This window comes from Syngnathus typhle, linkage group LG1, assembly GCF_033458585.1.
Source record: "Syngnathus typhle isolate RoL2023-S1 ecotype Sweden linkage group LG1, RoL_Styp_1.0, whole genome shotgun sequence".
Classification (NCBI taxonomy): domain Eukaryota; kingdom Metazoa; phylum Chordata; class Actinopteri; order Syngnathiformes; family Syngnathidae; genus Syngnathus; species Syngnathus typhle.
Genome location: NC_083738.1, coordinates 12,890,373 through 12,904,101, shown reverse-complemented (window position 1 = coordinate 12,904,101; position 13,729 = coordinate 12,890,373). Strand labels below are relative to the sequence as shown.

At 39.3% G+C, this 13,729-nt stretch overlaps 1 protein-coding gene across 1 annotated transcript in view; it reads right to left on the bottom strand.

Moving 5' to 3' along the window:
• Window positions 1-2,260: 2,260 nt before the first annotated feature.
• The window catches only part of LOC133151533 (protein diaphanous homolog 1), a 28,711-nt gene continuing 17,242 nt past the window's right edge, over window positions 2,261-13,729 (bottom strand). The window contains exons 7-11 of the mRNA XM_061274657.1: window positions 13,554-13,678; window positions 13,291-13,455; window positions 12,909-13,041; window positions 9,454-9,543; window positions 2,261-4,007 (exon numbers count right to left, since the gene is read on the bottom strand). Coding sequence (XP_061130641.1) covers window positions 3,820-4,007; window positions 9,454-9,543; window positions 12,909-13,041; window positions 13,291-13,455; window positions 13,554-13,678 — 701 coding nt within the window. The 3' untranslated portion in view covers window positions 2,261-3,819. The remainder of the gene's footprint in view (window positions 4,008-9,453; window positions 9,544-12,908; window positions 13,042-13,290; window positions 13,456-13,553; window positions 13,679-13,729) is intronic.

Here is a 13,729-nt window from a genome sequence, read left to right as displayed (position 1 = left end):
TTTTGATTTTGTTTAATTCTTTTCTTATTTGTGTGTGTAAACAAATGGAAGAAATACAATTATCATAAAAATGTATTCTTTTTCATTCGCTTATGTTGAATTATTTTTGTGAAAATTTCTGAATAAAGAAATAATTAAGAAATAAGAAATTAAGAAATAATAATTTTGTTTGTGTTTCAAAGATGTTTTGTATTTTATCCTTGGATTTTTATTTTTTATAAAAAAATTCTTAAAATAAAAACATACAAAAATTATATTTGAATTACCCAAAATCTTTGTTTTTTTCATTGGAAGTAACAAAACTATAAAAAGATTTTATGTTAGGAATTTTCTTTTTGAAAAGAAATATTTAAAAAAAAAAGCTTCATGTTTGACAAAAATGTGGAGATGTGTACTTTTCATTTTATTTCATTCTTTGTCATTTTTCAATCTTTAAAAATAAAACAATCATAAAAATACAAACTTTTTAAAATATATGAAAATATTTTGTATTTTTCTCTCAATTTTTTATTTGATCCTTTTTTCTTAAAACAAAAAAACATACAAAAATTATATTTGAATGACCAAAAACCTTTGGTTTTTTTCATTGGAAAAAACAAAAATCTAAAAGTTTTGATGTTGAGAATTTTTTTCTTAGAAATGAAATATAAAAAAAATCCAAGATTTATAATAAACAAAATTATAAAATAGTAAATAATGAAAATATATATGTACATTTCGTTTTAAACATCACAGGGCACACAAAAGACAAACAACCATTCAAACTCACACCTACGGACAATTTGGAGTGGTCAATCGGCCGACCATCCATGCATGCATGTTACAATATGGGAGGAAACTGGAGCACCCGGAGGAAAGCAACATGGGTAGGGGGAGAACATGCAAACTCCCACACAGAAGGCCAGAGCTGGAATCAAACCCCGCACCTCTCAACTGTGAGGTAGGTGTAGGTGGAACTAACCAGTGCGCCACTTTGCCTCCCTTAACATAATTATTCTTGCTAAAAACACAGACTAGTTTCCCTCTTCCAAAAGTTGTTGAGGCATTCTTACCTCAGTTGACGTTGAGGTCAGGGAGTCTCCAGATGGTTTTCCTGGTATTCTGGTGCAGTGCTTCAGTGACACAACGTGGAATTTCTGACATATTCCAAGACAGGAAGAACACTGGCTCAGTCCTTGGAGGAAATGACTGGTTGACTTGCGTGAGATAGATACGGACACTTGGCAACCACAGCAATATGTAAACACTGAAGAAAATAGAAGACAGCTATACTTCAAGTAACATTTATAATGGACCACATTTCTAAAAGGGCCTTCCACAAACTGGAAGCAGAAAAAGGAAAATAAAAGGGATGAATGAAGGTGAAGAGAAATGTGAGCATAAAGTTAAACATACACATATAACATTACATGGCAGTGAAAGAGAGTTCATGCTGGAGAAAAAGACATTTGGAATCTTTGGAGCTGCAGTGAGCCTGGAATGCATCTGTGAAAGTACTTTCCACTGTTTATACATTCCGCCGCTGTCTTCTGGCAATAAAATGATGGCTTTGCAGAGTGCAGTAACTGCCATTTTCCCTCCCAAAATGTGGGAGACTAGAAGAGACTGAGCAACACATGAGATCGCCTCACTAAAAAACCTCCAGATGAAAGGGAATTTTCTGGTCTATAAGTCGCACCAGCCACAATATGCATAATAAAGAAGAAAAAAAATCCAACATCAAGAACAGACATGTCATCTTGAAAGGCAATTTAAAATAAAAGTAGAATAGGCAACAGCAGGCTGAACAATACGGTATGCTAACGTTACATATACAAGGAACTAAGAACGTTCCTGACGTTACATATGTATTACAAACACAAACGAGAAATTGAGACCGTGCCTGACGTAACATATTAAGAGTTATTCGAATAACTGTAGCATAAATAACATTCTAACAAGTTTATTGAACCATCTGTGTCACTCCAAATCATTAAATCTAACAAAATTTTCATCCTCTGTCACTTATAAACAGCTCTGCTAACCCCGGAAGTAGAAGATGCGGCATCCTCTTTTATGTCGCTTACGTCAGACTCCTCATCAGCTGCAGTTCCAATTATTCTACAGGCCTAAAGTGCCCTCTTGCATTTTAGTGTGAAAATAACACGTGAAATGATATGTGTTAATAATTTCACACATCAGTGTCGCTCCCTTAAGCTGTTTGTTGATGCATGTTCCCTAAATCAAAGTAGGACTAAAAACAACAACAAAAAAACATGAATTACTTGAAGACATTTTAATTGTTCCGTGTAGCAAACAGAAATGTGCATCGTTCTAAATACATAAAGCAATCTCTGGGGGGAAAAAGAGCAAAGCACATGTAATCCACAAGATAAAAAAATAATCAACTGTAAAATTAAACAAAAAATCTGTTTAAAATAGGTAAAGGGGACTCAAATTAGAACAAAACATACATTCCAGTGATGCTTTCCTTTTTATTGTGTATCTCCCTCTCTTTAATGTTGAAAGAAGCCATATTCCAGTATCTTGCACACACACAGATGTAGAGTGACACCCCAGCTGAACACCAGGTCAGGGTTCTTCGGTGAGACACGGGGTGTCATTATCATTACAACTGTGCAAAAAAATAGGGACCCCAGCAGGTGACCACAACAAGGATTACCTACCTGAACACCAATCCCACCTTCGTCATCTCCACTCCTCCATGTCACCTATTGTAAACAAGCTTTGACTTGAGGAGTGAGCGCTTGAATCAGCAAGTTGATATTAGTCCAGTTGGAAGTCATCAGAAGATGGCAAAAGTACATTACAGTAGTTGTTTGCATAGGAATATAACAGACATTGCATATTTGCCGTTGTCTCAATGTGAGTAGCTGAGTGCTGGGTGGGGTGTCTATTCATTCATCATTCTATCATTGGCGACCTAGAATTTATGACAGAGTGGTGGGCACCACAATTACAGAAAACACGCACATACACACATAAGTGGGAACTCAAAATAGACGACTCGCATTACACACTCATAAAAGCATGTAAGGGTGTTTCCAAACTAACGTGGCCCAGGCAAAGACATTTGGAATTTGCTTACTCTGTGCAAGAACCTTCTATAATAACACAGCGGGCAAATTGTGAGGAATATTTATATCATTTGACTGTGCCGGTTTCCTTTAGGTGCATCATCCCTTATAGATGTTATGAAGAAGAAGAAAAAAAAAAGAAAAGAAAAAGAGAACAAAATCATTCACCCACTGTGAGAGCTGCTACTGGGCGAGCTGTGACTGAGTGAAATGACAATGGACTCCACCTCATTGGCACTTTTTCCAGCAACACGGTGGAATCATTGGCATTTACAAACAGCAATGTAGAATACATCAAACAATATACAGCAATATCATGTCAAGATTACAAAAACTATTATAGACAATTCATGACGCATTCAAAAGTAATCATTTGAAGCAGCTCTTATGTGCCTGACGTTGTTTGAGAAAATTTGGGAAATAAAAGTGAATCCCTCCTCTGAGACGATCTTTTAACGATTGAGCTGCGAATTAAGTGGGTAAGAACTACGGTGAAGAAACAGACAAAACGTATAGACAAGTGCGGAACAGTGTATGTTATCAAAAACTTTACAAAAGTGGCAAAACTCCATTGGTAGAATGAGGGACATTTTTCATCCCAGAAGATTACAGCAAGTGTGTGATGATGGTTAACTTTGATTTTAGATCAATATAGGCTCCAGCAATGAGACGCAAACTTGCTTAGATGCATGTGGCAATTAAACATAAAAGAAAACAAAGCAAAAAAATGTGCCCAAATAGTCTAACTGGAGCGAGGAGGCGCAGCTTCCAGTAGCTCCTCTAATGAATCCCCCGCTTCTATCTTGTGCTCATCCTTCTCATCAAACTTCGCCATCTTGATGGGTGACATGCTTGATGAAAGATCGTCTTCCTGCAACAGTTCTTTGGCCAGGATGTTGGTCACCGCATGACCGGCTCTTCTGTGGTTGCCTGAAAAAGAGCAGCAAACACGACGTGAGCGAGTGACATCAGAAAACATGCAGGCCGTGAGAACTATTGTTGAAGTCATAACAAGTCAATGCAGGCATGACAAAAGTGTCGTTTAACGACATTCACCTTGTCTTCTGTCATTATGAAACAAATGATTTTCATCACTGCAAACTGTTCAAGCAGTTTCACTGCTCAACATTTGCGTTACACACACACACACACACACACACACACAAACACGTGCATGCAAACATGCTAGGGTGTTGCTACATTAACATTTACTTCAATTTTGACTGACACAATCAGAGTGTACTTAATTTATTATGTTCATTACTATGTTGTGCAGAAGTGTAATCTGCTTGTTGTGTGTTTCTAATCATGCATTTTCACTTGATTCGAACTTGGAGCAAATCACTTGAACATTCTTTTCATTCTTCTCAACAGATGTTTGCAAGGAACTGTGTGATTCAGTATCCGTTGACAGACTGTAGTGGCTAAGAAGCTAACATAGCTTTATTATACTCATCATACGACCGATAAAATAGTAAAATTAAAAGTCAACCTCAAGGCTCATTTTTTAAATTTAGACTTTTTTTTAACGGAGTCTAAAATTGAATTATGATAATCTGTAATTGTAAAGTTTTGAAAACTTGGAAAAAATATGTTTTTTTTTAATCCCTATTCCCAATTGGAAATAGAAAGAACACTATCTAATATCTTGTCTAGTCTTGTAAAACTGCTTTGATAGAATTTTTGTATTGTGGACAACATACTGGCACATGCATTATTACCATGACACACATACCGGACAGCTTAGTGGCACACTTTTATGAGCGGATTACTCATACCAAAGATAAACGGAGAGTAAAAGGAGTGAGAAGTGGTGCGGATCCATCATGGATGACAGAATTAAGTCGTTGTAGAGCTGACAGAGGGCAGGGAGGTGTTTGGAAGCGAGCTTGAGGAAGAAAAGCTGTCGTCTCTTCTCCCACCTGCTCTCCCACACACTCTTCGGGCAGCGGCGCAACAGCAGCAGCCATTTTGAATTAAATAGGTCAGGGGGAGATTGCATTGGAGTCTTTATATTTGTTTATGTCACACAGTTTATCACAGGAACTCTTGTCAGTGTTGTGACGATGCAAACCACACATGCAAAATGAAACACGGTAACACAGACGTCACTCCAAAACCAAACTTGTCGTTTTTACTCTATGGTGGTTAAATAACAAAACCCAGTTACCGCTCATGTCTCCAGAATAAGCTGCGATAAAGACACTATGGAGTCTGGGAAGGAAAAAGGAGAGAAGCATTGTGAGATGTTTCAAAATAGAAATCTACAATGTCATCACTGAGCGACGTCTATTTCCTCATACACTCTTTTTCTCCCTACAGATCACTTTACTAATGATGTGTACAGCAGCACATTTTAAAAAAACATTCTCTCCTCCAGACCATAAATATATATGCGTGACCCAAAAATAGAGATTGTATGGGTCAGTGTGGGTGGTGTTTCGTGTCAGTAACAGAAAATCCAGGGGGAGAGCAAAACTGCTCCCCTCTTCATCTCTCACAAGAAAGACGATGACAACTGGACACCATAAAGTATGCGGATACAACTCGGGAAGAGAGGGCTGTATGGAAAAGGGAAGAATATTGACAAACTGCTTGCAGAGTGACAAGTGAAAGAATGCGAGTAGATTTGCAAAATGTCTTTTACTACAGCAAGTAACTTGAGCAGGAGCACCTGAGTGATAGGTGGCATTTAAAGTCGGAAGCGCAATTTCATTCTGAAGCACCTAAAAGCAGAAAGTTTCAGAATGAGAGCCATCTTCAGAGTTGACTTACTTAAGTCACTAACAGCTCAAGTTGAAGCTTTATTACGATATAATTCCTTTTGCCAGACAGCATTTGGTTATTGTAGTACATTATATATTAACATGTTAGTATTTTTTGTGCAAAACAGGCCACTCGTTCAGAAAACCACTTTTGAGTGATGCTTAATCACTGTTGGACACATGGTAGAGGATACAATATGAATTGACTCAACTGATGAAACACCATTTAGAATCAAGTGGTACAAGTACTACATTATTTCCCTAATCTTTGAACACGTGGCGCTACAAAGAGAGGATGTCCTCAGCATGTCTTACTCAACAAAGTAGCTGGTGCTTTGACTTGGCATGACGCCCGGTTGCGCAGCAAGCGGGAACTGGGACGTCGAGACTCAGATCAAAAGATTAGTCTACATGTGGGTGTGGGCACTATACGGGTTTGTTTGAACACTGAAGGGTAGCTTGGAGGGGACTAATAGGAAAAGACCATCTGCAACACATTATAGTCCGGAAGACGCATGGCGAGGGGGAAAAAGATTAGAAGATATAGCTATAAAGTGATGATGAGGTGTGAGGTAAGCCACTGCAATATTCAGACTAGCAAATCTGAAAAAAGGAACCAAGGATCCATTTGTACTAGAGCAGCAACTATAGTAAAGCCAGAGTCAGATTTGAGCACAGTATGTATTGTCCATACACGTGTCTAGTTCAGCGGGGACCTGGAGCACCCTCCTCTGGCCCCACTGTGTAACACGTAGCTTCAGCAGTGACATCAGCAAAGATGGTCGGTGCTAGTGCTTGCATGTGCTTGGCTAAAAGGTCTACACACCCCTGTTCAAACGCTAGGCTTATGTCATGTCCCAAACAAAGTAGACCAAGATCAATTGTTTCAAAGGTATTTCCACCATTAATGGGGCCGACAACTTCCACAACTCAAATCTTTGTATATTGTTTAAGACATGTTAGAGGGGGTGATTAAAAATAAACAACTATAAACAACTAATATGTGGTGGCAGCCTACTAAAATGTTGCAAATAAATTTGGGGTGCTATTTTCCTGGGTGGTGAATGGAATTATGAACTGTTCTACATATGTTCCTGTCAGTGTTGGCATGCAACAAACAGTTAGGCTTCTACTACAAGAAAGGGAAAAAAACAGTAAACGCATGCTAGAAAAATTAATGATGATAATAATAGAATAATTTCACGTTAATAAGAGGCACTTTGAATAGTGGCAAGTTTATATTTTACCAAAGTTTAAATGCGATTGATTACTAATCCTAAATATTCTCAGTCAAAAATGGTCTGCATATCTATGTAATCACATCATTTCAGTTTTTCGATTGAGTTCAAGGTTAGAAATAAACAGATTTTCATTGCATATTTTCTCTCATACAAACATGCAAAACTGTCATTAATGTGGCACGACGCCCTTATGTTTGTTTTCCAGAGAAGGGAAATTGCGTTAATGGGAGAAAAGACAGAAAATGTTAGAAATGTAAATAATCGACCCTGCCAAGATATTTTTTTACGTGACTTCCCCTTGATATAAAAAAAAACCCTGAACAGCCACCACTGCCAACTGTATAAACACTGTATATGCACTGATTGTGGTGGTGGGTGTTAAAAGTGTGTCTGATGTCACGCCTGCTTTAACAATGGGGTGATCAATGAAGGCGCTCCCCAATGAACTCGATTGTTTCCCTTGTGTGAACGTCTATGAAAGAGAATGGCTTTTCTATAGGGCCAGACGGTGTGCAGAGGCAGCGTGTGCCTCCATTGTTGCCATCCGCATCGGCTGTGCTGCTCTGTGTCGATTGGTGCTTTGTCAACTGGTCGCCGCACTGATTGGATGTGGGTCATGACCGAGCAGATGGCTTGGTGAGGAGTGATTACAGGCATTCCTCTACATAGCTAATATATTGCATTAAATTAAGTTTCAGGTTGGTATTCACATGACATTAACAGACTATGAAGTAACAACCCGAAGAGACCTGTAAGAGTTGGAAAAAACATACAACGGTATCTGCTCTGTGCAATATGACAAAGAGGGCCTATTGGTATTCCAACACACATGTGTCTCTTTGTGTTGGCATGCAGACATCTGCTGGGTGTGTTTTGTCTGCTAGTGTTTGAGCAGTGGGCAGAGGGAGGGGGTTAGACAGCTGGGAGCACCCTAGGCTGCCCACTCTTTCCATACAAGCAGCACAAATACCCACAGTGAGGTGAGGTACAGGTCAAAGGTGACGACTATATAGCTTGCACAGCCTCATGGCTTCATATTCAGTCACAGTGCTGGGACAAAATGAGCGTGCTACACACTCAATAGGCCCTCACTTAGGTCTTTTAATCTCACACTGGGATGTTTGTTGCAGAGGGTTAGGGTTGCACAGGAGACAAAGCATTTTGTAGGTGCACAATAAAACAATATATCATATTTCCATGATCATAAGCATACAGTGGAGCTTTTTAAGTTTACTGAGGGAGGAAGCCTGTGGTTCCGGTGGTGTCCCGTACATATCAGTTGAGCCAAAGACCGAATGAACCTCCTGAGTCACTTTTGCTAAATGAAGTGCTCTGACTCGCACTCTGCTAAATCCAAAAAGGAAAAACCTGCTCTTTATGGTAAAGAAGCAACTCCCACACAGTCAACAAGATGAGAAGTAGTTGCAAGTTGTTGTAAAATAGTAGCTACGTTCACTGGACAAAGGCCACACATAACACCGCCCCCATAAAGGCATGGAAATTACTGACCAGACTTCACGGTCAAAGTGAGAAATTAGGGAAGGTTTAAGACGAAATGTGATCTCCGTTGACAATTTTTTCTTCTTCCCACCACAGCTATGCATGCTCTGTGTCTATTACACATGTTCTGCTTTTTCTTGTGAGACATGAGGCAGCAAAACAACATTATGGGGGACTGGCTAGCCAATCTACTCCCTCTGTTTTTCATTTCGGTCAGGTTGGCTGCTATCTTTTCAGTAAAATAACTTATCCAATTGTCATTGTAGACAACAAAGAAACTCTTGCAACAGCAACTGTTGTAATGTTAACGTACATTTCGTTTTGATTTTGCTCTTCATTTTGCTAAGCACACAAAACAAGAAGGCTGAAAGAATGCAGTCTACCCTCCAACTCTGAGGCACCGCTTCACATCTGGCTTTTATTGACGGTGGGATAGAGTTGCACAGACTCATACCCTTGTGTGTGTGAATGCTCGCGCAAGTACTTGGGCTATTTTCAACAATGGGCACTTAATGACTCATATTTCAAAGCTTGCTAACTCTGGGTTTAGAGACTGAACAATGGCTAGAAGAAAACTTCAGAATAAAGTACAACAGTGGACCACCACTATTGGTGAGGTATTGGATCGAGCCCAAATGTGAAGAGAATTTTGCGAATAATTGGTGTGACCCTAAAAGTCATGTTTCCATATTAGTTGTTAATTATTTCTATATTAATTCTATATGAATTGTTCTATAACACCCACAAAAACCTGAATGTGCTTATAATAATTTTTAAAAACCCAAATAACAAATTATAAAAACAGCAATAGACAAACAAGACAACCATGAAACAAAATAACCAAAAAAATGCATGTGCACAGAAGTGTACCTGCTGGCCGGGGTCCTCTCTTTCTCCTGAAAGCAGCGCCAGACTGCAGTGCCTCCAAGAGGCCATCCATTATGCCGGTTTCATCACCCTCTGAAAAGCACATCAAAACCCAACATGAGCTATGCATCAAGAAAAAATTACGAATGAGGAAATGCACTTTTTTCCCTACATTCATCCCATTTGCAAACAACAAATACATTCTAATTTTGAGGAGTTTTGCTTTGCTGTCTGCCTTTCAGTAACCTGAGAACCACGTGGGCAGGGGGACGTTTGTTTTCCAACCAGGCGGCCATGTTGTATGATCCGCCACATTAACCCAGATAGCCATTGACCTCGATGATGTGCTGTGCTCTAACTGCAGCTTCATAATCTATTTTGCTGGTAGAAGAAAGTTCAATATATTTTTTTTAATACTGACAAAGATCTAAACACTGGGAAAGGAATAAGGGTTGCCTACATTTGTTACGATATTGGCTGAAAAGTAATCATAGATGCAATTTAGATTTATTCGTATCTTTTAATAAATCTCAAGCAGGCTGTATGCGAGTGTGTGTTTTTGACGGATCCTCAACTGTGTAAAAATGTGTGTCAGTGTGAGGATTTAGTGGCACAGCTCTGCAGGGAGGGCAGATGGTTTAAATTATTTCTGAATAGGACAAGAAGGGTCTGGAAAAGAAGGCAGTAGGGTTAAAGGTTTATGTCGCCACCCGCCAACCCCCACAGTTGCATGCGTGCACACACACACAGACATGCACACACAAATCTCGCCATAAGCCATGCTGCAGATGGCTTGCGGCTTCCTTCTGACACGTCAGAGGACGCCTCACACATTTCCTTTCAACGGCTCACATCTACCACCCAGTGCTGATGGCCAGTAACTACACTGATGGTGATGTAGGCCATGTTTTTCCACCTTGGAGGGAAGCAGATTCGACACAAGTCTGCTTAGACTAATCACATGGTTCCTTTAAACCACCAGTGCAAAAGCATTGCATGGCATCGTAAATACAGTTGTTTAGGCGCTGTCTGGCCTCGAACAAAACTCTTAGACAAAGACATCTTTCTTTCACTGAATGGAGGCTTTTCTTTGCTTTGTCAAGGGTCAACAATCAGTCTAATTATTCCAGTACATGATAATAAACATGCACTCTTAATTCACTGTTTCATCTAGTTAAGTTAATAGAGTTGCAGATGTAAGAGTCAACATGAAGAAGATGGATTATAAAAAGTCATGGCCACAGTTAAGCTTTTTACATGTCCACACATGCACTAAAAAAGTCTTGTTCTTAAGATCCTGCCTGAGGCCGCTAAGAACATAATACAGATTAATCTGAGTAATAGCATTAGTCCACCTGAGCTGTGAAAGATGACTATCTGAAGCCAATCTATTGACAAAAATACAATCTAGCACATAAAATGTGAGGGCAACATCCTGCATGGAGCAATAGACTAATAGTTGTTGATCACTCAGAAGTTGGTGAAAATCAGAGACAAGCTGGTACAGTACATTAAATTGTGGAGTGATTGGGATTTTCGTCATCAAAGTCACTCTTACACCCGTGCTTTCATCTTGTTCTCGCTTCAACCTCTCCCTCTAACCTATACATCAAGAGACAAATCTATGTGTGTGTGTAAGCCTCAACAGAGCAGCTGCTCCAATCTCCGCTTCTCCATACCCTCCCCCATTCTGGTCACTCAAGCTCTTGCGTGGAGCATGAGCACCCCCAGCGGTGGTTCCCACACCAGTATTTGAGTAGGCGTGTAGGTCACAGACGCACACACCCCTTCCTTTCAAAGCCATGCAGTAGCTTTTGCAGATTCTACTGACACCTAGTTGCAGGAATACGATACAACCCATTTGCATTGTCGGGATGAGACCACTGTTTTTCCCACATGTGGAAAGTTCCACGTCAGCGCACTGACGATATTGTGGACTCTCCCTGGTACCGATACGCGCACATATGATCTGAAGTTATTTTCATCAGCTTTAAGTACATATAATTTAGAGAATTGATATGCTACACACATACACATGCACAAATGTGGTGTGTGTGTGTGTGGGGGGGGGGGGGGGGGGGGGGGTAACCATCATCCACAGCCTTCACTACTATTTGACTGTTAAACAAATCCAAAGTCACAACCTGACCTTCCAGGGTTTAATCAACAACAAGGGTGTTATGCAGACAGAGATAGGGAGTGAATGTGAAAGAAGAACATTCAGTGATTTCATGAGATAAGACTACAATAGTAGACAAGAGGGATAAAAAAATAGAAGGAAACAAGGACAAAGGGAACATGCGAATGTGTCATTGCTGAAAGCAACCATTGTGTCGTAGCCAACCAGTATGAGGGTTATAAACAAATACAGCACAAAGAGCAGGTGTGTATATTTGTGTGTGGTTGAATTCAAGGGGCGGGAGGTGGTTAGGTGACCCAAGGAATTCAAATATGCCACCTGTTTTTAAATGAGCTCCAACCTTCATACTCACACGCACACACACTTTTCAAGCTCTATTATTTGCCACTCACATGCTAGATCGAGGCACAATGCAAACTAATACACTTGTTTTAAACAATAAAACCTTAGCCTCGTATGTCTATTGCACAGATGACACCACATGCGGATCCTATAGGTCAGGGAAGGGCATTTTAAATGGTGGGGTCACAATTTTTCATCAGTGCTACTGGGGACCACACAAAATCACACACTTCCTATGCAGATGTATGACCAAAATGCTATTTTATATATAGAAAAAATACGTAATCTTAATATATTCATATATTTTAATATAATACATTTGAATATATTATTTTAATATATTATTGTGTATTTATATTAAAGTGAGCGGAAGCTCGATAGAACTTTTGATGACACCGTTTATGAACAATGTCTATAAAACAACGTACACACAGATATTCACAGCATTTATATAAAAAAGATGGACACGGGCATTAGTGTATAAGGAATTATGGACTCCTTGGAGATACCCAAATGGAGCCACGGAGAAAGAATAAACTGAAACTAGGTCACAATTAGAGTGGGAGAAAGAGTATCTGTATGAATGTGCCAAGGGGGATTCTTTCGGTGGATAAAGGGATGACTATGGCTGTACATATTTTTAGCACACTAGATTTTTTTTTGTCATAAAAACATATTGTGTGAATGCAGCTTTCTTGTTTGCAAGAGTTAGAAATAGGTCAAGTAGTTTCCTTATAATGTACCCTCTTTGAACTTGCTTTCTGAAAAGCTTTATTAATACTTTTTAAAGTAAGTCATTCACATTAGATTATCTCTGGTCTTTAAATTGTGATCGGTTTGTCAAACTCCACCACAAACACACACACACATACATGGACACACAAGAATCCTGAAGTGAAGTGTGGACTCTGACTGCCCCCAACTGGAGGCTAGAAGAAACAACAAGATAAGTCTGTGTTATTCTTCCTAAAGTCACCTGTGTTGATGTCCAGGAGCTGTTTCTTTTTGAGTTTCTCCTGTTTTTCCCTCTCAGCCTTTTCCCTTGCCAGCTTGGCCCTTTTGATTTTTTCTTCTGCTTCCTTCCTCCTCTGATTATCCTTCACTGCTTGCTGATGAAGGATGAAGGATGAAGGACAGTGAAAAACATGGATATCTCTGATTGTTTGAAATAATAATAATAATAATATTGGTTTGGGGAAACAACACTTCAAGTCTAGGATGTACAGGTAGGTTAATCACAAGCCTCAAACACAGTTGATGCAGAATCAAAAGACTTTCAAATTGATCTAAACAGAAAAGTTAACTCACTTCCTTTGTTCAGTTAACACAATTGGCACTTTGTATGGATAAAAACACACCTGGAACATGTTCTTAAAGTTGTTGAGATCCCCAAAGAACTCCTCCACAGATATTTTTCTCGGGTCGAAAACAAAATATTCTCCCAGGTCGTTGTACTGCTTCTCCATATTTTTAAGCATCAGATCCAGCTTCTCATACTGTTCACGTGCACCGTTTATAAAATTGTGAACACACTGAATTAAGGAAAACATAATAACCATCCCCATACCTTTCTATGACAATTTTAGGACTAATTAAACTGTCTAATAGTTAACAAGGATATCGACATCTTCTCCACAAATAGGTCCTTGTCATTTTGTGCAGGAGGGAAGGTTTCGATGTCTTTCTCCAGGTTCTTGATCTGACGACCCATCATTTCTACATTTTTCTGAAGAGTCTCTGCAGACACTATGATGAGAAAAAGAAAAGGCACATTTTTTTAATGCATATGGCTCATTA